The sequence below is a fragment of the Thunnus thynnus genome, chromosome 20 (genome assembly GCF_963924715.1).
Source record: "Thunnus thynnus chromosome 20, fThuThy2.1, whole genome shotgun sequence".
NCBI classification, from domain to species: domain Eukaryota; kingdom Metazoa; phylum Chordata; class Actinopteri; order Scombriformes; family Scombridae; genus Thunnus; species Thunnus thynnus.
In genome coordinates, this window is record NC_089536.1 from 18,658,786 (window position 1) to 18,684,028 (window position 25,243).

At 38.4% G+C, this 25,243-nt stretch overlaps 3 protein-coding genes across 4 annotated transcripts; all 3 read right to left on the reverse strand.

The window, feature by feature from the left end:
* Positions 1 to 498: 498 nt before the first annotated feature.
* On the reverse strand, positions 499 to 11,703 carry ccz1 (CCZ1 homolog, vacuolar protein trafficking and biogenesis associated). 2 transcript variants are annotated; one of them, XM_067576321.1, is made up of 17 exons: positions 11,544 to 11,703; positions 9,136 to 9,211; positions 8,942 to 9,038; positions 8,736 to 8,833; positions 8,279 to 8,372; positions 8,064 to 8,144; positions 7,934 to 7,981; positions 7,688 to 7,771; positions 6,933 to 7,108; positions 6,177 to 6,258; positions 6,008 to 6,069; positions 4,591 to 4,702; positions 4,205 to 4,238; positions 3,890 to 4,007; positions 2,102 to 2,260; positions 1,163 to 1,290; positions 499 to 1,040 (listed from the first exon to the last, which is right to left on the reverse strand). In XM_067576321.1, exons 2-17 carry the CDS (start codon positions 9,147 to 9,149, stop codon positions 985 to 987), a joined length of 1,443 nt encoding a protein of 480 aa, XP_067432422.1. In that variant the 5' UTR covers positions 9,150 to 9,211; positions 11,544 to 11,703; the 3' UTR covers positions 499 to 984. The 2 variants fall into 2 exon arrangements, with proteins under 2 accessions (XP_067432422.1, XP_067432423.1); XM_067576322.1 differs by having other exon boundaries at positions 11,549 to 11,702.
* Positions 11,704 to 13,270: 1,567 nt separating this feature from the next.
* pvalb9 (parvalbumin 9) lies at positions 13,271 to 17,655 on the reverse strand. The gene is made up of 5 exons (XM_067575884.1): positions 17,268 to 17,655; positions 15,839 to 15,906; positions 15,076 to 15,208; positions 14,563 to 14,672; positions 13,271 to 13,501 (listed from the first exon to the last, which is right to left on the reverse strand). Exons 2-5 carry the CDS (start codon positions 15,897 to 15,899, stop codon positions 13,476 to 13,478), a joined length of 330 nt encoding a protein of 109 aa, XP_067431985.1. The 5' UTR covers positions 15,900 to 15,906; positions 17,268 to 17,655; the 3' UTR covers positions 13,271 to 13,475.
* A 1,677-nt stretch (positions 17,656 to 19,332) lies between these two features.
* On the reverse strand, positions 19,333 to 21,663 carry LOC137172321 (parvalbumin alpha). Its single transcript, XM_067576692.1, has 5 exons — positions 21,534 to 21,663; positions 20,982 to 21,048; positions 20,435 to 20,567; positions 19,871 to 19,980; positions 19,333 to 19,744 (listed from the first exon to the last, which is right to left on the reverse strand). The coding sequence occupies exons 2-5, from the start codon at positions 21,040 to 21,042 to the stop codon at positions 19,719 to 19,721; spliced, it is 330 nt and encodes a 109-aa protein (XP_067432793.1). The 5' UTR covers positions 21,043 to 21,048; positions 21,534 to 21,663; the 3' UTR covers positions 19,333 to 19,718.
* Between the last annotated feature and the right edge of the window lie 3,580 nt (positions 21,664 to 25,243).

Genomic DNA, 25,243 nt, shown 5'->3' on the forward strand with positions numbered 1-25,243 from the left:
TAACTACTCAACTTTGAACTGATTTAGTTTTTTGTCTTGTCATGATTTTCAGTCCTCATATAATATCAATACATGCACTTTTCTTAATATGTATGTCAGTAAATGTGTATCTTCTGCTTCACATTACAAGGTTAGGCTAATTAGTGTCAGTCTCTCTCTATTATAATGAATTTGTACTGTTTGTTTTTGTCCACAAAATGTGTTGATGTGTTGGTGACACAGCCTGAATCTTATCTTCTTCTTTTCTTTCTGCAAGGTAATATGGGTTGGGATACAATTTATATAAAAATAAAAACTCTTTGGCCTGTAGTATTGGAGGTTACTGGATAGATACATATCGCCTATCATGAAAACATATCAAAAGATTGCGAGAAATTCTGGGCTCCTTCACAATATGTCAGTAAAAGGAAGAACATACAGGGGCAAAAATGGGCCTGAATGTGAGTCACCAAACTGATGAACATCTTCAACAACAAAAAACCCATTACTTATGGCAAGTAAAAGTACTTCTTAATTTATTTAAAGTTAGTGGAGTTGTTTACAAACCACAATACTTTTGACATGATATCTAATTTCAAAACTATCACTGATCATCAAAGGAACCAGGAGTAAACTTTTCTGCATGTCAGTTTTTAAATTAATTTGAGACACTGTCATGATGTTTTCATTCACTGAAGAAAAAAAAAAAAGCATGAACAAATTGTAATTTGTAAGAAATCAAACATGTTAAAATCCTACAAGTATGTACAAAGAAAATGACAGAAAATAAAGTACATGTACAGTAAAAATCTGGATTTTTACACTTAATTACAGAAGAAAATTACAATTTTTATAGGTTAAATAATAAAAAAAAAACTTGGTGAGAAAGCTTTTAATTTTTTTTTATTTTACAATGCAATTATTGCATTACGCTGATGCTGTCATGATACCCTGCAACACTGACAGTTTTTAGTGTGGTGAAACAGTCTCTGTCTGTCCGCTCCATCAGTCCAAGAAGAATATGTTGTTGAACTGCGTCGCACAAAGCCTCTTAACCTCCTCTGTAGTAGAGAAAAAGACAAAAGGGCATTAAGGGTGAAGTGGAGATTAAATATCAAGGCAGATTGTCTATTGTGATGGTGATGACACAGATTTCACTCATTGCCAGGTGGTGGAGACATACCATTCACTTCAATCAGATTGGCGTTCTTCTGATTCAAGATCACATACAGTTCTCTCTGGTCTGACTTCTTGCCGACTACCCAGTAGTCTGTCATAGCTTTTACGATGATTTCTTCATCTTCGTCAACCCTGGCAGACAGATACAAAGAACTGAGCACCATCACATAAAGGTCACTATCACATATATATAGCAGACACATCAACTTTACTTCTAAGATCATGCATTTAGCTGTGCAGACCACAAACCTTAATTTAAAAAGTCATAATTTAACATATTTTAAGGTTTGTGTCACACATTACTTTTAGGTTTTTAGTTCAAATACCACCAACACACCAGGGAATCACGTGTAATTACCTAAAATTTAATAAACAAATAGCACTGTGAGTGTGTTTAAAGTGTGTCAAGGTAAGACGACAATCTACACACCACCTGCAGAAAAAAAGGAACTGATAATGATACCGGAATAAATGTTATGAATGTCAGTACCACTGTATGTTTCCACAGACTGAAAAAGGGACTTTCACATGACTGCAGTCTCGTGACGTCTTCAAAGGATAGTGAGTTCCCAAGAGTATCATATTATCTATGAAAATGACATAACTGTGCTGATATCTGCGGTATATGAGTTTTACACATTTTCTTTGATGAAAGATCAGGGTTTGTGAAATCTGAAAAGGCTGTAGAGCTGCTGTTTGGAGCTGACGATATATTAAAAACGGCCTAATGCTGTACTGCCTTCTGTGGGACACATAGAAAAGAGATTTCCGTAACTAAAACTAATCAATTTCCTCTACTTTTTCAACTGGGAAGGCCAACAACACCACCAAGCTTGGCCTGCCATTGATAAAAGAAAAAACTCTAACTCACTTTAACAAATGTCTGGAGGCTTTTGTTAAAGATAAATACAACTACAATTTTACTAAGTTCTTTCTGCTGTACCTGGCAAAGTCACAGTTGATGTCTCCCAGGATCTTCATGAGGTCAGGATGGACAGAGGTGAGGCAAACACTGGCGGTCTTCCTCATGTGGATGGTGCTCTTCTCTGCCAGGTTCATGTGGTTGAAATAGATGAACTTAAACTGGGGCTCCTTCTCTGGCCTGAATGGACACACAACGGAAGAAAAGACACTTAACACAAAAAAGTAAAGCCAAAGCAAGCAACTAAATATCACCCTCAGTCACTTTTGGGGCTACATCATCCTTTAAAATTCTTTTACATCATGCTTGTGGAAAACAGATGTGTCTTTGTGGAATAAGAATGATCCAATTCTCATTGCCTTTTTGTATTTTCAAGGATGCCATTTCATTTTGGGTGGAACTGTGGTTCCTGTATAAATCAGTTTGAGTCTCTGGGGAAGGCCACTCTGAGAACACAGTATTTATAAATGATACAGTGAGCAAAATCAATATATAATAAGCCAACTCCATTCTCCACCCACATTAATGTGAGCTGAGGACAGTTATTACCACAGCTTACCTGACAACAGTACTGTAACTGCATCTCTGGGAGTATGTGAGTGCACACATATTCAAAAAAGTCCCTACAACTGATTTTCGTCTATGCTGTGTCTAATTATTTACAGTTCCACCAGGCCAAATCAGGACACAGACCTGAATGCCAGCTGAGGAATTTGGGACAGCATTATTTATTTAGTGATTCTTAACTAGAGTGATTAAAAAAGTAGCCTATCAAATTGTCCGTGAAAGGTAGTCTGGTCTTGGATTACAGGCGAGGATGAATCTGAAGCTAACTGGTGGGGTTAAAGGAGAGCAGGTCAGGATGCCCGTCTTTAATGCAACACTGCTTGAGTTACCCCTAAGTAGTGCCATGAAGATATCCAGCGGTATCAGACTCTCATCTCTCACTGCCAGCCAGGCGGAGTTAATACAAAGGATTGACTGCTAACTGACGACAAACTGCCGTAATCACTACACACTTACAGCACTAAACTTTGATGTGAGGCAGAAAATGTTTTCATCAGACGAATACACTGATGACACTGATAGTTTGAAGAAAGTCATTAATTTCATAGGTTTTGTTTCCTGCCTTTCTGCTACATTCTCTGTGATTCTTCATAATCTTCTGGAAGCAGTTTTTGTCTGTATTAACTGATTGGTCCACAATAGGGCTGCAACTAAATTATTCTCAATATCAATTAATCTGTTGTCCATTTTCATTTGGCCATCAAATTGCTTGTTTTCCCGAACAACACTACCAAACCTACAAATATTCAGTTTACTATCAAATAAGACAAAAAAATAGCAAATTTTCCCAACTGAGAGCCTGGAATTTACTTGAAAAGTGACTTAAATGATTAATTGATAATCAGAATAGTTGCAGATTTTTTCTATCGATCAACTAATCCATTAATCAGCTAACAGTTGCAGATTTAGTCCATAGAAAATTTGACGTAAATTTACTCGATCTGTAAAACAATGCTGGTTTGAGCCTCTCAAATGTGAAGTGAGGATTTGCTGGTCATTTTTCACTATTTTTGACATTTTATAAGGGAGTATGCACCTCGTACTGCAAGGCCATTAGGATACTCCCTTAAAGGTAACATTCAAGCTTATAAAATTCATCCTGTGTTATCATTAAAGTGACACTAACCCTACTCCTAACCCCAACCCCTAACCTATTATCACATCACCAAGTAGAAGAGACCAAAGAACATGCCGTCTTCACAGTGAGCTGTGAATTAGCAGAGTGGTGGATTCTTAACTGACCCTGATATCCTGCGGTTGATGGTGAACTGTTCACATATATCAGACGCCAGCAGGGTGAGCTGAGGGCCCACCAAGCCATCCAGCTGTTCACAGAAGTCCCTCGTCAGCTCCACGGACGCTGCAAAGAAATGGAGGAAAGAAGAAAGTCTGCCGTTATGGGACATGAGAAAAGAAAAATAAGGCAATATTTAAGCTTTGAATAAGCAGTGAAATGGCCAAAATATTATGAAATACCCACAACTTTATTTGACGAAATTACCCAGGAAAAGGGAAATGAAAGCAGACACTATCATAAGTAGGTGGGTGGACACTTACCACTGATCATAAAACAAGCTGCAGCGCTCATCGCCTGGAAAACGGCAGATAAGTGCAGGTTAAACACAGAATCAAGGTCACACAGGTTGGAAATTACATTAATGTGATGGTAAGCATCATGAGATGTACTTCATTATTTTAAACTTTAGCATTTTAATCCCAAAAGTCCATATCGTTTGATAGAGCGGTGCAATATTTCATAGTATATCTACTGTTCATAAAAAGTCAAATCCTCCAGTCAAAGATTATAAAAAGCATCCTATAAAAATGAATAACCACTTCACCCTATTTTAATACAATAAAAAAAACTGTATGTGTATGAATGAATCAACAGATTAAGTCTGCACACTGTCACGGCATAGTGGATCATATTTACTCTACCTTACCTTATAAACAATCAGGTGCAGCTCCTCATAGCCGTCCTCTGCGCTGACAAATATTTTAGGAAATCGGAATTTGGCCTCTGGATCTTTAAGATTGGTAGGTCCTGTCAGAAACCTAGAGAGAACAGATGATAGTTTACTAAAAAAACATAAACTCACTAAGACCCCTAAAAGAAACATTTGTTACACCCAGCAATACGGAGGACAACACAAACTAAATTCTCATGATTTTTGCTTTTATTTGAGCTTTAAGAACAGTGAAACTGAAATGTTTGCATTGAGGGTGGTGTTGGATAAAAGGCTAAGCTGTTATTAAAATAAAGAGCTTATCATTTTGGGAACATAAACACACTCGATCCAGCGGAAACCATGAATATTCACTGAAAGTTTCTGGGAAGTCCGGCTATTATTTTTATACCATGTCATGCTGTTCACAGGGTCGGTTTGGCATGATGGTGGCACTAAAGGGGGATTACCAAAATAGATAGGAATCATCCTTTAAGCTTCAATATCAAATTTCAAAACAACATGGCAAGTAGCTCAATATCTTCGGCCAAAATGTGAGGCGGACGGAAAATAATTTTTTCTGTTCTGAAATAGATCAGAGGCTGTTCATTCCTCAATGATTGATCCAAAAGATAAGACGACAAACTGCAAACAAGGAATTCACTGTTGCACTGTTAATACACTGGATTCCAAGGACGCCATGTTCAAAGAAGTGGAACCATTTATATTAGAAGGCATGTTAACAAGTTAAATGTGGCTGCTCTTGTTCCACTTAGTACATTTGTCACCTTCGATGACTTACTGTATTAAACTATTTTTCTGGCCTTTACAGATAAATCTTCATGTTCTAGTGAGTCGTCCTGTTCCAGGTGTAAAGCTGCCCCATGATACATCACCAGGAGTCAGTGTTGAACTACTGTAGCAGCTTCCACTTCACCTTCAGGCACTATTTACCTCTAGCATGAACACAGCCAGTGAAAAATACCTGAGTAAACTCTTTGGTTACATAATACGTACATCGAAGCTGAATTGATAGTGGATTTTTCCCAAGGCTGCAGTAATACTCTACTTCCTCTTCTCTTGCTTGAATACAAAGTGTTAGCCAAGGGAGTCACCTCCGTATCTAATTTGGTTGACTGCAAGCAAAGCTCATTACTATCCGTGGGGTAAAAAAAAAAAAAAAGAACACATGGGACATCCATGCATATGCAAACATTGAAGCGCACATCCGGAGTATTTGGCAGATATGACTACACATGGTGCCTAAATGACATTAGTCCACTGTCATGTTAGCCATGACACCGATGTGTTTTGATTAGTAAACAGTTACACAAAATCCAAAATCTACTCTTGTTTTTATCCAACCCTTATTCCTCCTTGAGGAATATACAGATACAAGGGTTCAGGGACTTACCTCCCATAGTGCAACAGATTCCCTGCGACCTCCGGCCTCAGAGGAGAGTCCCTGCCAGCCAGCTAGAGGAAGATGAGAGAAAGGGAAGAAGAGAGAAGTTAGAAAATCAGTGGAATAGGTGTGAAAGAAGTCTTCATAACATTAATCTGACACACCAAACCCCCCTCACCTCTGGTTCAGAGTGTCTGGGGAACAGCGAGGTGGTCAGGTACTTGTACAGGATCTTCATGTCATCTTGTTCCAGTCCGCTCCTACGGCACAGAGTTATACTTTTACACTTCACGACAGACAATACAAAAATATTTATCTGCGTGCTTTAAACTGTGTTACGCATCATGGGCCAGATGTTAAAACAAGGTGACTCCTGGTGGTGATTACTTTTCGGCATAGTTGTAATCACGCTACGATGAATACTCCAGAGGACAGAATGAAATCAGACAATGCAGCAGCTTAATTTGGACAGTAATTAAAACAGCTCTTCTGTTTATCGATTGACAGCTCACAATAAAAGATCACTCAGCTCTCAAGTAATTTCATTAGCAATCGTGTAATCCCCCCCGGTGCTTACACACTGAGACAGGTGGCTGATGGTGCAATTAAAGGCAAATGACATGTCAGGGAAAACCACAAAGAGGATTAGAGGTCATGTTTAATGCCACCTCTGTTTACCCAGCATGCCATGATGTGTCTGCAGGTGCCAATGCCAGGATTATATGTCTAAGGTGATGGCTAGGTTGTGGCCTAGTACATGCTGTATATTAACACATTAAAAAACACAATAATATCCCTCCATTCTCTGTATAAAAAGGACCTAATACAGAACATAAAATTAGAATCCCACCCCTGTGGTGTCAATTAACAAACTCTAGTAGGATAGTGGATTTCAGGGACTATAGCAAAGTTTTAAAAAGCGCTTAGTCTTTACCAGATAAGCTGGTCGTTGTACAGGAAGGCTGTGTATTTGATCAGGCTGAGGCTTTCCTCCACTCTGTTGACAAATGACTGGATCTTCAGGTAGGTCATCTTGTCCAGAGGGAAGAAGCTGATGCCTCCAAATACGTCCAGCAGGTCGCAGGACTGCAAGTGGAGAGTCTGCAGATACTGGAAACCCCAGTATGCACACACATGGACACACACACATCCAAAAAAAAAACAAAAAAAAAAACGAGAAAGGGGTTAGTTTACCTGCCTATGAGTGCTTGCTTACAGTGCAATAAAGAGAACTGAGTAAGATCCAGAGAGTCTGACTGACGCGCTGTAGAGACGCTGACATTCAACCTCTGATACGCACACCGTTGCCCCTCTCTTTCTCTATGTCTTTGGGTTACATAATGGAGAGGGGAGCCTGTGTGAACTTAAGAAGGGTATTTCCTGATTAGAAATGAGTCTTTTATACTTTTGCACAAGTCTTCGTGTCAAGAGCTGCAAGCGAGGCGACAGCAGCATGAAGCAAAGACAGATAACGCAGGCGGATAATAAATAGGAAATCGGGCATGACTGCAAACATCCTACCAACAACTTTCCCAACAGTATTTAGCAAAGCCCTTGTGACAACACTGACTTTAAGGCTCAACTGACAAAAAAATGAATCATGCTGTTAAAGAAAGGCAAATATATGTTCAGCATGTGTGAAGAGAAATGAAGGTGTGTAGTAGAATAAAACAGGACAAAGATTTTTACCCTGTAGAAGAACTTTTCAAGCTTCTGGATGAGCAGCTCCACTCCACCGGCTTCCATTGCTCTGCCAAATGTGCCATTGAAGAGCTACAACGTAAGGAAAATAATCACAGTTGCAAGGTGATTGTTTTCACTTTCTAACTACCTTAAATTGGTAGTTTGACTACACAAGTACATTAAGGGTGCAGGAGAGGAGGATTAACTAATTTGTTAGATGGATGACAGATTCCAAAACATACTGGAACTCACCTTGTACATACTGTAGCATTGTCTTACCACTGCACCATAAACAGTGTCCTACAGAAGCAAGAAGTCATGGTAAGTAATATTATTAAAAGGAAAGAAATAATGATGTTGATGAGTATGTATCAGCACTCACAAGTATCTCCTCTTCCTGATATTCTACTGTGGGAGGTTTACCATCTTTGTTTGGTTTCTCGATCATTGGGTTTCGAACCACCTGAGGAAGAATTACAAATAAAAACAGCAGGTATAGAAGGGATTAGGGAGGTAAAGCTGAATTACATTCCCAAACATTCTTGACAAAAATAGTAAATACTGAACAAGTAATGTACGTATAAGCCTTTAAGATACCATGACTATCCAGAAATTGTCCTCAGGCTCAAAGAAAAACTGCCGGTTCTTTTGTGTATGCAGAGATTTAGCTGGTTTTGTTGGACAGAAAGTCCTGGAACAAAGAAGACATAATCGTGAAGAGAGATGACACATCCAAACAAGACGATCAGCTCCACATATTGTACTTTTACAGACATTAGATATGTATCAGCGTGTATTTGGCCACTTATTGCGTCATTTCCCTATTCTGATAAGCCTCAGGTTCAAAGAACTGAAACTTTTTTTGTCATTTTATATTAAAGAAACTCATCAAACCAATCCATGTAATTAATGCTTGACACTTTTAAATTATCCCAAGTCTTAGCAAGATGCTAAGAGGCTAAATGAGCACAGGTGACCCACCCAGACTGTAACATGTCAGGGGTTAAATTGGTTTAGTAGCTCTGCTTCTGTTTCAGGTACAGCAGCTCTCTACCTGGTGAACTGTACAATGGCTTCACAAAGGCCCACATTTCGGATCTTCTCATTCTTCTCCACATCACTGGGGTGGTAAAACAAAATCTTCTTCTCTTCCTGAAAAAAGTCACCTTGGATTAGGAATTTAATCACCCCACAAAATTGTTTTGGAATATTAACTACAGCGTTGTGCTTAGTGTCTCTTTATCTGGGAGTCATGCTCACCTCTCCTTCCCGTGGTCCAAATGTGGGGTTATAAATGAAAAAACTGAGCAAGGATGGTGTATACTGTTTCTCTTGCATTCCTGAGGCCATTCTGGGACTGTAACAGACACAAAGAGAGAGCTGATTAACAGATAAATGCCTTTAGATTTCTCTGAGGTTACACCGAAGTCAGTCTTACGTCATTAATGCTTTACCTAATCATCAGCATTAGTGTAACTTGTGTCTGGATTTCCCCTGCTCCAAAGACAATTTGGTTGGCATGCCGTGGGCCTGTAGAGTGAAGACAAGTACATCACATAGGGTAGCATGACACATGAAGAGATAATAACAATCACTCACTTTTCACACACACTGAGAGCAGCTGATGTGCATCAGATTAAGATTGGAGGAATGTAAGTCATTTATAAAGCGGTGGGAAAAAAATACTTTTAATATTGTGTTAAAGAGAGTAAACAATACCATAATGGAAAAAAACATCCCTCTGGAGGTCCTCAAAATTAAACTAAACTAAAATATATACTCAGGTACCAGTTTAAATGATCAGTAAAGGGCAATGCAATTCAACAGCACCAGCAAACTACACCCTCCAAAGTGACAATAAAGTTAAATCAACATTTCTCTCTGAAACTGAACATTATAACCTTCACAAATTGGTTCTGGCTCAGTAACTTGGGGCGTGTCTATGGGTGAACTGGAAGGTGCCCTTTCCATTGAACAGACGTCTTTTTCTAATTAGAGCATCAATATGCTCCTGACACACAGGGTTTCAAATGGATCATGAATGGTATCATTTTAAACTCATACTGACACAGTGTTTAAAGAGTGATTAGTCGTGTAGTCATGAATGAACTTGTTCTTGTAATTGTGTTTCATGGTAATTTTATAGTATCACTGGTTGCAGTTTGTGCTGTTTTGTATGTATTTGACAGCTCATTATGTGAAGCACTTTGTGTATGAAATGTGCAATACTACTGCAAAGCTTACATTGCTTATAAATGCCAAGGGGCTACAGTATAGACAGTATAGCATGGACCAGCAACTTCCTCTTTCCATCATTTTGACAGAGGTAGTCCATACAACTTTGCTCCAGAATTTAACCGGTTTATTTTCGTATGTTTTTGCAAACTTTGATACACAACTGCCCAAGAAACATTTAGCAGACTGGTGTCCCATTACTTTTGAACCCTTGCAATTTGGGCACTATGTATTAAAAAGGCTATATCTCTTTTATACACAGCATTAAATAGATAAGTAAGGTATGATTTATTGCAGGGCTGTTGCATTAGACTGCATTGGTTTTAGGAAGAAAGATGATCTGGGAATACCTAATAAACTGTCAACTGTGTGTAAGGTTCATTTTATTGTTATTCTTGTTTTGTTTTTATCTGCTTTGTATTTTTACATGTTTGAAATAAAAATAGACTAACTAACTAACTAACTAAGGTTTGGCAGTAAATTGTACTTAAGAAAAGAACCACCCCTCATTCTGAAGAATAGGTCCTTTAAATTTTATTCAATGAACATTATGAACTATATTTTAATGTTTTGCTGGTTCAACTACTTAGTACAGTGTTGTGCAGTTGAACCATAACTATAATATTTCATGAAGTTATCTATATATTTACCATGAAACATTAACATCTCCACTTTCAGTAAATAGTAAGAGCCGTTAGATAAATGCAGCATATTAAAACATTAGTTATTATAGTCTCTACTTTAGTACAGCACTTTTTACCTCTTCAGCTAGGAGGTGTGTTTGTTTTTTGTTTTTTTTGTTTGTGTGTTTTTCCTCATCACTTTATTTATAGAAAGTGTCACATGAGTGACATCAAGACAATAACAAAAAAAACTAAAACAAAAAACCAATTAGGCATCATAATGAAATAAAGATAACATAAAGGACATGACTGATGATACAGTCAACATGGTAACAGGACAAAGGCTAAAAGTAATGATAATAAATAGAAAGATAAGAGAGTCAACAAATCAAAGATCTTTAAATAAAAATCTTTGGAGCATACTAACCGTATTAACTGTGACTGTACTAAGTCTTACTGTTATTATCTGGATTTTATGCAATCTTATGTGTGCGCAAATAAAATAAATTCAATAAATTTAACTGTACGTGCACATTTCTTATTGTTTGTAAGTTGGATAAGACTCAATATTTCCTAAATTCAATCATGAAAAGTTCAAACGAGAACTTGGATTTATGGATGTGACATTTTCCCAGTAAATGAATAAACTGTCAGTCTGTTGAACTTTCTGGTTTTTGTTTTCATAGTGTAAGTTAGTATTAGGTGCGTTTGTTTTTGCTACTTGCTGGACATTTTGTCGCTGTCATTGTAGACATAATGACATATTTAACCGGTGAAGTGAGTTGAGTCGGTGTCTTTATACTGCAGCTTCAGGTTAATGTATTTTTCGATATCATTACTTGACTATGGCTCTCTCAGTTAGCAAGTTTAACTAGTCAACATTAAGTCAAAGTGAACAGTTAGCTGATAGCTGGCTGTGCTAGCAGCAGAGTTGTGCTCGCAGAGATTCAGACGGAGATGAAAAAAACTCACAGAACCGTGAACAACACGACGGCAACACTCACCTTACCGAGCACAAACCCGAACCGTGCAGCTGCCCGAGGCTGTGGAGTGCCTAAATAAAGATAGAAAACGAGGAAATGAGATCAATGAGAGGGGATGCCGCATTATACTTCACATTCTTAACTTCCTGCTTTTGACAGCGCGGTGTCACAAGTTCAACTGCTCGGGTTGAAATCGATTTCAAGCCAAAGAAGGGTTCCGACCCTCTGCAGACACCATGGGGCGTAACGTTACAGTATTTACAGTTGATAAATTCAGCGTATTAAATGATCGACACATTTTTTCTGAGTAAATAGTACTGTACTTGTATTTTGCAATGATATGGGTTTATTAAACAATGTTTGGTTTAAGCTGTACTTGGTAAATGGTGTCAGATTTAAGATACACTTGTTTATATGTTTTGTCTTCATTGTACACTTATGATTATGAAGGCGCTGATAATAAGACAGACAATAAAGAATTGGAACAAATTCTCACCAAAATTCTTCATCTTAAATCAGCTAAACCTTTCTTTGGTCAACAATTTCACTTTGTCCTGAGCCTGGTCTTGTCATTTTGCAACCATTGGATGCTGTATTTTTCTTTAAACAAACCGTGGCAAGTCCTGTAAACCACTTTGTGACAATGAAACTTAATATTCTGAAGGATATTGGTTCAGTCGCTGCCTATCAAAACTTTATTAACCTATCCAGACTATTGCTCCAAAGAATCTGAGGCATCTAATGAGATATCTTACACCTATGTGGTTTGGAAGATATCATGTAGGTCTTTAGAGTGGTTATGTGAGAGTAATGATGAATAATAAATATTAGGTCAAGTATTACTGTCTTTTCTTCTATTTCATCTGCTGGGCAATTTCAGCCGTCAGAAAGTTTTACCTGAGATTGATATGAGCCTTTTTTACAACAGACATTTTGACTTATAGTAGGAAAAGTGTTACTAATATTATTTATTATGGCTCTGTTTTATTCAAGACTCCCAGTAAGCCATGACAGTGTGACAGTGAGCCAGCATGTATAATATCAGGACCCTAAAACTGAAACAACTAAATGGAATATTGCTGTGTTTTTCCTACTGAGACGTGTCAAAACGTCATCCAGAAAAAGGTCTATTGAGAGGCTCTGGTCTTTTGTAACTTAAATCTCCACATTCAGTCCAGTCTTCATTAAGCTGTCTTTTCTTTATAAACAAATATAAACCCTTTTATAGGCTTAGCAAGCTAATACAGGCATAAAATTGCTCTATTAAGAATGTTATAAAAGATGACCTATTATACACTTGATATATTCATGTTGTCACCAACTTTATTCTGCACCCATGGTCGTCTCTAAAACTCATTTTGCATGTCCCGTGAAGCGATTATTGTATGTGTTTGGATTTGAAGAACTTAATATGAGAATGCTACACCATTATCATGAAATTCTTGTGTTTTCAGGTAAGAATTAAGTATTGCATGGTGAATTCCGAGTGGGAAAAAAACAATCCAAAAGTGAATTTACAGCTTTTTGCAATGAAAAGTTTCAGAAAAACTGTTAAGATCCAAAATATGCTCATGATCCTTTTATCCCCTGCTCGCTTTCATGTGATTTACAGTATATGTACAGTACATTCACCTATTATTGTTGCACATGACTCTTTATATAGCTGGAATGTGATATGAGGAATCATTTTAAAGGGATTTTTTCATCCATGTGATGTGTTTTAAGAAGAGATAAGCATAAAGACAAAATGGATGTTTCCACATGTTTATTCATGTCATTCATAGTCAGAGGTGAGGTGTGTACAGTGAGAAAACATGGACCAACATAGGTAGAAGACAAATTAATTAATAGCTGTTGTCTTTAAATGGACAAAAGGTCATTTAAAGAGAAAACTCCAGAGGTGGGGAGAGGACTGAAGACCTTAAAACTTGAAGTTGTCTTCATCTGCGAAACTCAGGAGAGGACCATAGTCTGGAATTCTGTAGAAAAATGAAGCACGCTGAATCAGACATGACTCGCTGAACGCATCTATCAACACACACCCTTGATTTCGACATTCATCTCAATGCAGATTCTCTACATGTTTGACTGAATCTTGAGTGAACACACTGGAAAATATAAAGAAACACTGACTGAAATCATCTTTTTTAAATAGTCCAAATCCTTGATCCTGTTACGTAAGGCAGCTAAGCTCAGACAGTGCAGCTAACTGAACATTGGGCAAAAGTGGGACAAATAAAGCGGAATCTGGAGGTCACGACTTTGAGTATCAGTACAGATGGTTTCTACACGGCACAATGTTAAAAAAAAAAACAGGTCCACAACACCATACTGTTTCAAGTACTCTCAGCACCAAAAAAAACATTGAGGAAACATTCAACTTTGAGCTCCAAAAGACAGGCTTAACCAAACCTCTTCAGTGAAAATACCTAAGTTATCCACTATTTTATTTAAGATTGGCTTTACACAAAGAGATTTCCAGTGTCAGAAATAATGTTAATGGTTTAGTTAAACCTCTGTGGGAAGAACTAAACATAACAGTGTCTCAAGACAGAAACCTCTTTGCAGTTGAGTCAAAGCTTAGATTGTTTTTCCAAGAATGCTTCATATCCACATAATCACCCGTACTGAAAACTGGGAGCTTCAGTGCAGCCAAATTGTCCTACAAATATTCTTCTGCAGTATCTCTGGAGGTAGATATCATCTCATTAATTGTTTTAAACCTTAATGAGCAGCTTTAAAACACCACAGTTTTCTGGAAGCATGCACAAATGACAGAAATATAGGACTACAAGGCCAGCAGGTAAACAAACTTCTTACTTCACTAGCAATAGGCAAGCATGCCAAATTATGTGTAGTATGAAGTCACTCCATCTTTTCTAATGGCTATAACGCATGTTTTCCAGTAAGTTGAACTAGTGCTAAACTGCATAAAATGATCTGTTGACTCCAGCCACTGGGATTTCACCCAACCAATGAGATCATTTCTGCCTGCATCAAGACTTTGTACAAAATACAATCAGAGAAATCAGATACTGACCCTCTGCTCCAATTTTGCCATCACTATCATCATCAGCTGCTGAGATGAAGCTCTTGGTTTCTGCCTCAGTCAGTGTTCGTGCCCCGGGGACAAACCGCTGTAGGAAGAACCTAGACACACAAGCACAAACACACACATTCGAAGAAAATACTTGTGTGTATTCGCTGTAATTATTTAACTGTTATGTCACTGTTGGCTGAAACATGCAGACACGCATTGAAAAGCACACAGACACATTTCCTGAATTAAACAGCTCAAGTCAAACCTCAGCTCTTTGTCACACGACAACATAAAGGTGAATTACATAACACAAATACAATAATGACACTTTGCCCATAGTGGATTATTAGGAGACAGCTTAATGGTGCAATCCTTTTTAATACTGCTGTGTGATTTATGCAGTAAACCTCTCTTTCTTTCTGTCACGCACACATGCAAATACATACTTTATACTAACTTCTTACAACTCTGTTACATCCTACCAATCATCCTAAGTATCATGGTTTTACACACTTGAGCTCAGACTCCTCAATGTAGCCGCTGTTGTCATCATCAAGGATCTGGAAGACATCTTTGACCTCCTTGGGCGTCTTTGACGAGAGTCCACACAGCTTGAAGAACTTCTTGTAGCAGAAAGTGTCCGGAGCTGGAAACACATAGAGTAACATATGAAATGATATTCTAAAAACTCAGATGCAAGGGTTAGAGCTGACCTATGAGGTGCACCAGCAGGTTGGGAGCTGATTTGGAGATTAAAGTAGCGTGTGGCTGCTGTCCAGGTGGGAGGTTTTCTGTCAAGGTTAGCAGACACATGCCTCCACTAAAACAGACAAGATGATTAAAAACCTTCCATCCAAATTAGGATTTCATCATCTTTCAGTTGGAGCTGGATAAAATGCCAGAGGAGAGGATACTGAGCAATATCAAAAAACGAGGCAGCTGAAGTAGAAAAGTTTACACACCCATTCTGAAGATCTGAGAGTGACTGAATGCAACACAGATTATGAGTTATCAATTGTGGATCAGGATTATTGTGCATTTTATGTTTATTTCATGAATAGCAACCAAATTATCTGTAAATTTAGTCAATTAGCTATACTGAATCTACTATATAGAGTCCATGAAGGTATTATCATAATGTTCAAGTCACAGATAGATGAGTCATGTATTTTGCCTAATTTGCTGGATGTGTGTCTGTGTATGTGTGTATGTGTGTGTGTGTGTGTGTGTGTGTGTGTGTGTGTGTGTGTGTGTGTGTGTGTGTGTGTGTAGATACCTTGACAGTCCTTGATAGCATTTTCAATGGCCTCAGCTGACAGGATGGAAGTCAGAGACATGTTGGTCCTGTAGGATAAAAGAAAAGTTCTGTAAATTATTCACACAACACACATACACACACACACACACACACACACACACACACACACACACACACACACATATACACACACACACACACAATCACACACACACACTCACACACTTTTTTTTCTCTCTCAGACACACATTAGGTGTTTCCTCACCTACTTCAGGCTTTGTGATTTGCTCTCGTTTCATTTCTGTGTCATGCTGGATTAAGTTTCATTGTGTATTTGTAGATGTATCTAGGTTAATATTATGATCCTATCAAAACTCCAGTAGTGATTATTTGGCAAATATGACTTGTCCAGAAAATGAAAATGCAGAGAACCAGTGAAAATACAAACTTACATGCACTTACATGGCAAATACAAAAAGCTATAATGTGTAAATATTCCACACATTCTGCTTTATAAACTCACTGATTATTGTGTTATGATCTATGCTTGAGGCTCTCTGATCAGATGTCCCCCAGTGACCTCTTCATTACTGGGGCTATTTGCTCCCTTTTATTTGCTTAATTAGGTTAGCTGTGCAGGATAATTGGCACAATGACTGTATGAAAATTAATGGTGTAGGGAGAGGGGCTGAATTTTATATTGTTTTTCAAAAAAAAAAAAGCAAGACTCTACATAGCATTATAAGTGTCTTTTTAAAAATCTTACTAGGCCAATTACAGCCACCAAATTAGTGAACCAGCCACAGATGCTAAATCAATTGATGCTGATTTTATACATTCACACCTGAATTAATAAAAAATAAATAAATCATAGGATGAGAAAAAGTTAAAACACCCTCCACTATGCTTCAAACAAATATATATACCCTCCTCTGAGCAAAAATTTAAAATACACAACTTTTCTGACCCAGCCCCTCATAGTCCCTCCCTAATTACTTTAGTACAGTCCTTTGAAGCCTGAGGAGCACTTGTTCTTTTATGTGTGGTCTTCTTTTTATGTTATGTTAATTGAAAATTCACATATTTTTTGATTAAATGATCCATCTTGTATAAATAGCTTATAAGAATAAATATTTGGTGAGTTGAAAACTAATTACTGACTGAGCTGCCTGTAAGAACATCTTTTACCTCAACTTTTCACTCTATAGTTTAGATTTGATGCCACAAATACTTCTCCTACCAATAACACATTTCAGACAAGCCCAAAACATTTCTAAAACATGTATAAACTCCTGCAAAGGTGCAAAATTTAACTTCATAACAGAAAAAAAGAAGGCTATGGTTCCACTTCTAGTTCTGCTTCCTGACAAGCTTAACAGAGCAGGCAGGTACCACACCTGGCCAACACCTGTTTTGAAAGTTTTCCTTGTGCAGCTGCGAGACTCACCGCTGTTTGCTGGGTTTCCTCTTCGTTCAGGTCCAAAGCAGCAGCAGCAGCAGCAGATAAGGCTTTGTGGTGTCTGCTGACAGCTGGCTCAGTCTTATATACGCCTGCGTGGATGCGCTGACGGATGCTTGAGTTGCCAACCTGCCCAAGGATTAAATTTTCCCGCAGCCAGCCGCCTCCTTCTCGTGTTCCTCACCTGCACACCTGCCCAATTAACCTTTACTGTTTATATCCACCACAGACTGCTCTTTTTTTCTTTAATCCCTCTCACCCTTACTGTCATAACACTGTGGTTTTTGTCCAATCAACTTTTTCCTTGTGTTACAATGCTCTCTCACCCCTCCCTTTCTCTCTCTCTCTCTCTCTCCCTCTCTGTGCAGGTGCGTGTGAAAGCTTACAGATATCTCAAATTTAATCTGGACCTTTTTCTCTTTTTGGTTTTAGTGAATAATCTCCTAAATTCAGATGACAATAGGGAGCAGCAGGTCATAAATCATCTTTGACTCGCCAGGGGATTGTTATCCTCATCAGTAAGCTTACATTATGTATCATACAGATATTACAAACTCTGTCTGTAAAAAATAAGGACTCAAAGCCTCACTGTTTGACTGTTTTTGAGTGTATTCTACTGACCAATAAGCCTGCTTTACAGGTACTTTCACTGTGGTGAGACTACTTATCTAGAGAAAAGTTGGAGTGTAAAAGTAACACTTTTTACTGTGAAGGGCTCATGATGTATTTCACAGAATGCCCAGAGGGAAATAAAGTAAAGTGAAAAAAGGAAATGCTTGATGGAACATAATCCTGATTATGCACTAAAAGCAGAACTGGCTTCCCAGTAGTGCACAACTTCATCTAGAAATCTACTTCAGTGACAGAAGAGGATCATCACAAAAATGCTTCAAGTGATGTACAAAACATTTAATCATTTTCTGTTCACTTGTGAGCAACAAGGGTCCGATACTGGGTCACTCTTCTGTATTATGACAGTTTGTACCTGGTTGTGTGAGGGTGTTGCACCTGGTAACCGTGACAACTGGCCACTCTAAACTCTTGAGTTTCTTGTCTTGCAAAGGGATGGCTTTCAAACCATCTGACACAGCAGCGTCTCTGGTGAATCCAGTCAGCACTAATGACATTAGCAGAGCAGGTAGGGTGCTTTTTGTAACGAGAACCAAGGGAATAAAGCTCATTATTCTTCAAAAGTTTCACAAGCTGTGAACCTCTGACTTCACACTTTGTGAGTGACAGTGTTTTCAGTGGTCTCACAGCTGCTTCTTATATTAAAAAGTGAATTACTTAACTCATCTGAAGCTCAGAAAACTATTGTATTGTTGAAGCGTCTAAGTTTGCAATCTAAAACCACCAAGCAGCCGAGAGCCTTGTGACTTATTGACTGATTAGAGCTGCCACCTTGTGGTTGCTTCACATCAGTGCAGAGCCATCTTTACTGTGGGCATGACACAAGAGAGAATTAAAGATGCACCATGCACTGTATGAGATAAGAGCTGGATTAAATAGGGCAGGAGTTTAGAATCTAGATTAAGAGGGTAAATCTTATGTTTTTTATTCAGCATCACATCACCACAGCTGGGTGACTCTCCCCACTACACTTGTAAAAGACTATTTCTAAGTGAAAGAAAATAAAAATGTATCAAAATTTATAATCAGTGGCCTTTTGCATGAATAATCAGTCAAGATTTTCCTGAAAAATACACTTAAGATTTGCTTAAAAGGAACAGTCTTGCATAAAAATCACTTAATTTGCTCTAATATGGTCAATTAGTGGATTTATACTCAATTAAATGGTTATCTTTAGGTCAGATTTACTTTGTAAAATGTGTTTCCTCATGTAAATCATCTTCTTTAATGTAAAAACTGAGGAGGCCACAGAAAGTGTTAAGTATTGAGACCAATTCCTGGACCTTTCCTGTCATCTGTACCAACAGGTAAAGAAGAATTCTCGTGTATTTACAATGAAGTATTGTATGAAAACTATTCTTTGTGATTTTCTTTGTTTAGTCGCTTCACCACCGAGTATAAAAGACCAGGGTCAGACTTGTGTTATTGAAAAAGAACCTTTATTGTTCTCATCGTCCGTCCGTTTCCCAGTACAGTCACTTGATCTCACACTAAGCAAAACTCACATAATAAAACGACGACAGAATTGAGAGAGAGAGAGAAAGACAAAAGTCAACCATGCTATACATTTAGTCAGGTACATTCATTGTGAACAGCAAAAGGGGGTGAGTGTGACCAGAGAGAGAGAGCGAGAGGGTGAGGTGGGGGCATCAGTTTGTTGTATGGTCGGGGGGGTTGAAAGGTCAATTGTACAAAAGTGGAGAGCTGAGAGAGAGAGAGAGTGAGAGGGAGAAGAGGAGAGGAAGAGTATGTCTTGGCTCAAGTTGTTCCTTTAGAGTTGTAAAGTATGATGTTGGTCATTTCTTCTATTTATGCCTTGACCAAGGCAGCAAACTCTGCAGATAAAGAGAGAAAGACCATTGTTAAGAGGGTGTTGCATCCATAAATACATGAATCAGGGCTAGACTCCAACAAAAAAAAATTCTGATTCCAAGATAAAGTTCCTCTAGACATTTTCTCACCATCAATTCCGATCTTGCCATCGCCATCGGAGTCACCGGCCATGAGAAATGCCTTGGTCTCAGCATCGGTCAGAGCTCTGGCACCGGCGGAGAAGTTCTGCAGGAACAGCCTAAAGAGGAGCATCAGAGAGAAACAGAGAGAGTGTTATGATGAATATGCCTTTTTAGAACAGAAACATGCCTATAAATATTGCATCAGCTGTATCACTGGATGCATTTTTTGTAACGGTTTCTCCAAAGCCTTCCAATTGCATTGGGTGGATCATTTGGGATTCCTCACAATTAAATTGATTCAAATGATAAAAAAGCACTTGATTTGGCCCAACAATTCAAGCTGGCTTTGTTCATTCTGTTTTCTCCTCTGCTTTTTGTCACCCTGCAACATGAGAAACCAGAGGAGAGAGCTTAGAGTTACTCCTGAGGAAAACACCCGGTAGCCTGAACTCCTCTGATGCTTTGAGACGCTGACATCATTCTGATTTTGCTGCGGCCCAAAGAAAGATGATCCCTGCTCTACAAGGGCTCCCAAAGAGCTCCAGATGAAATCTAGCAAAGGGTGCCTACTTCAGCTCATCCTCCTCAATGAAGCCACTCTTGTCCTGGTCAATGACGGCAAAGGCCTTCTTGATGTCCTCAGGGGTCTTGGCAGCCAGGCCGACCTTAGTGAAGAAGTCTTTGTACTTGAAAGAGTCGGCAGCTGTGAGAAGACAGAGAGGGATCATATCAGACATTGAAGATATATCACATACAAACTGAAGCTTTGCAGCTGCACTGGTTCTGTCTTGGTTGTTTGCCATTCATCTCCAACCCCTGCTCTGACTGTCATTCATTTATTTTAGCTTAACCTGAAGAGGCTATTTTCTTACAGTGGCTACACTGATACATATAAGGATAAGTCCATCCTGCCAAGACATACAGACATAACATTAAATTCACATTCTGTATGCGTTTTACTATAATCTGGTAATGTGATTCTGCAGCAAGACATTCAAGCTGTAAATATGTGAAGGAAGAGAGGCTTTGCTGCATGGTTTTATCCAAATGTTTCTACAGTCCAGGCTTTCTTAAGTTATAATGCTGCATGCTGTGTGATTTGCATCATGGGTTTTACCTTGGCATGCAGCAAGGGCTGCAGTGATGTCAGCCTCGGTCAGAATTCCTGCGAATGCCATTTTTAACTGAGGGAAAAGAGAGAAGAGGACAAGACATCAGTTCATCAGTTCAGCTGTGGCAAATAAGACAGGATGAAACACTTTCATTTTGCATCTTAGCACGATATCTGTTAAATTCCCTCACTGCACACCAGAATACATCATTCAGAGTTACAGAGCTACATGTAATCTTAGATATTTCACAGTCGCTCTCTGGCACAGTCCCTCTCTGGCAGCCTCAAAAGACAAGGCACAGATGATCAGAAGAAGTAGTCCAAGCCCTCCTAGCCAAGAGATCCTTTGCAGCTGTGGTTGGTTGGCAAATCGATTTTTTTCCATTTGGTTCCTTAGTTAATCCAAAGCCAAACTCTGAGCTTCTCATGTTCAGAATCTGGCCCTGTGGAGCCCTTTCCTCGATATATATCCCATTGCAAGAAGTTGAAGCCCTGAAACTTTCTTTGGCTCGGACAGCAGAATTGCCTAAAGGTTTGCAGCTCCTCACTGAAACTCACCTTAGGGTTATCTCTAAGACTAGAGAGGATTCGCTCAGATGTATCTGCTCACTGCAGTGAACTCCTCAGCGACTCTCACAAGCTTATATACCTTCACTCACCCGAAATATGAGGCATAGGCTATGTAATAGACACTGTGTGCAAAGCAGTCAAAGCAGTCGGTCGAAAAATGTGTCCAGTAGACAGAGCTGTTCTATTTATATGTACATAAATGAAGATGCTGAAATGGTAGGCTAAGTGTGGTCTTATGCAAAAGTGCTTGATATTGCATAGGGCTAATAATATACGCTGCTGATTTGGGTGAAATGTATTCTGTGGCCATGTAGTTGTGCATTGTGTTAAACTGTGCTGTGCAATACGGATAAAAGCATGAGGTAAACCTTCATATTGTATACGGCTGTTATATCAAATAATCAGGTGTAAACAGGTTTGTAGGTTTGTATGGTGCAAGCTGCTTATTCTGTTTGGTTTAAGTTAGGTTTGTATGATAATGACACTGTTTTTGCTTAATTTAATGTAGACTGTGCCATAATATCAGCAGTTTAAACATTGTGTAAAATACTTTTCACATGGGGCAATGTAAAGGTTTTTAATAGCCAAGGGCCTAAATTGAATCTTTATTGGGATTTAATGTGAATGTCTGTAAAATATATATATGTAAAATGTATTATGTGCTCACTTTTTATGTAAGTTTACATGTCTGTCTTTTCAGATGGTCGACCTAATTAAAGAAACGATAAATTAAATGTAGTGTAATTGTTGCTAATTGTGTAACCTATAGTAAAGTATAAGTTACCGTCTGTGCACATTAACACCATCACTTATGGTGATTGATGACCCTCGCGTGCCCTCTGAACGGTGCAGATACAGTGAAAACGAGCCTGTGCGTAAATGGCATGCGTAAAATGTCTGCAATGCCTTTGCTGGCATTCAGGTGTCAGTAAAGTCTTGTTGAAGTGATTGATTATGGCAGGCTATAGTATGTTGGTAAACGTGTTAAAATATTATTACATTTAAATATGTCTTCATGTGTGTCAACATTTTTTTTGTGTTTACGCAGGTGGTGACATGAATTTATTCAACATTTCTCTGTTCTAGCGTTTGGCTTAATGGCAGCATTTGTAACAGATTTGACCAACAGAGATATTACGAAGAGAAAATAAATTATAGCTGCAAAAGGTGGCGAACGAGTTAAACCCATCTACGTTCTAGCTGAGAATATGTGATTCTTATGTAGCTCATAAACTAAGTAAAACATGTAATATTTCCATGGTCAGTTTTTATTATTTTAACGGATAAATGGATTCACGACTCTTTGTATTACTTAAATACTAATTTTTCTCTCTTGGGTGGCTTATTCTGCACAGTTTATTGCATTTTTATTCATGTGAGGTGGGTCTTTTGTCTGAAGATGTACAAAGGAATACGATTAGGAAATATAAAAACTCGGAAACAAGACGTTTGAGATTTAAACAGATCTCATTATGTGCTACAGTGGCAGGGAGGGGAGGGGTTTGATTCGAGAGCAGAGGGATTAATTGACATTAATAGCACATCATCATCGTCCGATTACACGCAGCTGAGGAGCGACAGTTTTCATTTTTTATTTTTCATCTCTTACATCCATTCAGACAGTTTCTCCTTATGGCGATGAAACCATTTGTGATGCTATTTTTAGGAAACGCCGAAAGCTGATATCATCGGCATCACCATCATCATCATTATCGCCATTACCATCATCATCTCGACACTTTCAGGGAGGCACCGTGTGGTAATGAGTTATCACACTGCACAGAACAGTGATATTAAATGAGGAGATGGCGCAGGGGTCCCTCCATGCCCATATTTGCTCTGAGGACAGGCTTGTTGCTGCAGCCTGTTATGCGCCTGACACACATCAGGTGGCAGTGTTGAGATGTTCCTTTCACTCCTTTGATATATGAATTGTTAATAATGAAATATCAGCAAATTTTAATTGCCTGTACACATATTTCATGAAACTTATATAGGAAACACTCACGTTTTTATGCTTCAGGTAATTTAACTGCAGCTTCAGTTCCACCTAGACTCCTTTAAATTTGAATATCTTTTTCTTTAAATTTCACTCTTTCATTCTTCTTTGCTTCAAATCTTCTTAAAAGCTTTGTAAAACTATAATCCTTAGCCTTTAACATTTGCTATGGTCAAATGAGGTCTCTCACCTCAAACGACACAGATACTGTAACTATTCCTGCCCTACTTCAATATCAGCTTAAATTACATATATTTCACAGCAGGGAGGAAACCCATTAGGATATGAACTTTTGTAATTCAAGACAGTGGAGAGTGTTCCCCATCATACTCTCGAACTCTGATTTAAAATGTACATTTGAGACAAATACTTAGAAAGCTGAACCTTAATTTTATTAACACATTATAAATATCTAGGGCTGGTAAATGCACTGAAACTACTTTAAGATGACATTTTAGGAGATCAAAAACCACATGTGATTGATGATTTTACCATAAAGGCTGTAGCAGATTTGTATTTTTCCCCGTGTGAACTACAAATTAACTTAATTTCCTTAATGCTCCACCTGAGAGTTTGTCCTCATGCTGCAGCTGAAACAGAAATGACCCATATTCCCTGTCACCTTGCCAGCAGCGGCTTGCCATCTGAGAGAAAGTTGCAAAATAAATGTGCCTCATTGACAGAAGTCCTGTAAATGTGCTGGCACAGAAACTCTATCCTGTCCCACAGCTAATCTGCTGGGTCACTGCAAGCAGTCCTCGGGGCAGCGCCGCTGAACCTCTGCCAGACACACTCAGTCCTCCCATAACTGTTTTCACAGAACCAGAGTCCTGCCTCTGATCCTGCAGTCTGTACCAGGCTAGGCTAAATCCTGCCTGTGCCGCCCCCCCCCACATCATCTGCAATTCACACCAATAAACAACTCCAGGCTTGGGACTGGGGTGCCATAAATTTGGACCACTGATCCGATGAATCCTGTCCTGACAGGAGAAAATGCAAATGCAAAATGTAAAAACATTTTCTGTCTAATCCAAAAAAAAAAATGAATTTATTGTGTCTTTATGGTGGCATTTTTACCTTTTGTGTACACTGTCAAAATACAGACATGTTCTTATTTACAATTAAAGTCCTGTGTGATATTCAAAATGGATGTAAAAAACATTTGTGGTCGATGATGTTTGGGGTTGTGCTATTCTTTTGAGACAAGGAAGTCACAAAATAATTTAAATTTTAATTTAAGAAAAGTTCAGATTCATAGAAACTTATTGTTGATGATGTTGGTGACATGTGTAACTTCTTTTTCACAGTTTTCATCCATGAGTTTAATATTCTGTAGGCAATATTCTTTAAAAATGGAAAACACTTTGTCTGGACAAAAAAGTAAAACCATACTTCCCTTAACTATAAAATACAATATGTTCTTAATGTAATGCACAGATCGGAGACCCAGCCAGGCAAAGAAATCTGATCTTTATGGCACCCAAATCATCTTAAATATGGCTTTAATGGCCATGATGATGCCCCAAGTCTGAATCTATGTGTTTTTATGGTAGTAAATATAAAAACAATCTTCCAACTAACATATTTGCATCTATTAAAGCATTAAAAAGAAAATGTGTTAAATGTTGTGTACATGTTGTCTGAGCGTAAACATAGAATTCGTGCCAAATTACTCTTGTCTAAGGTATCAAATTGAGGA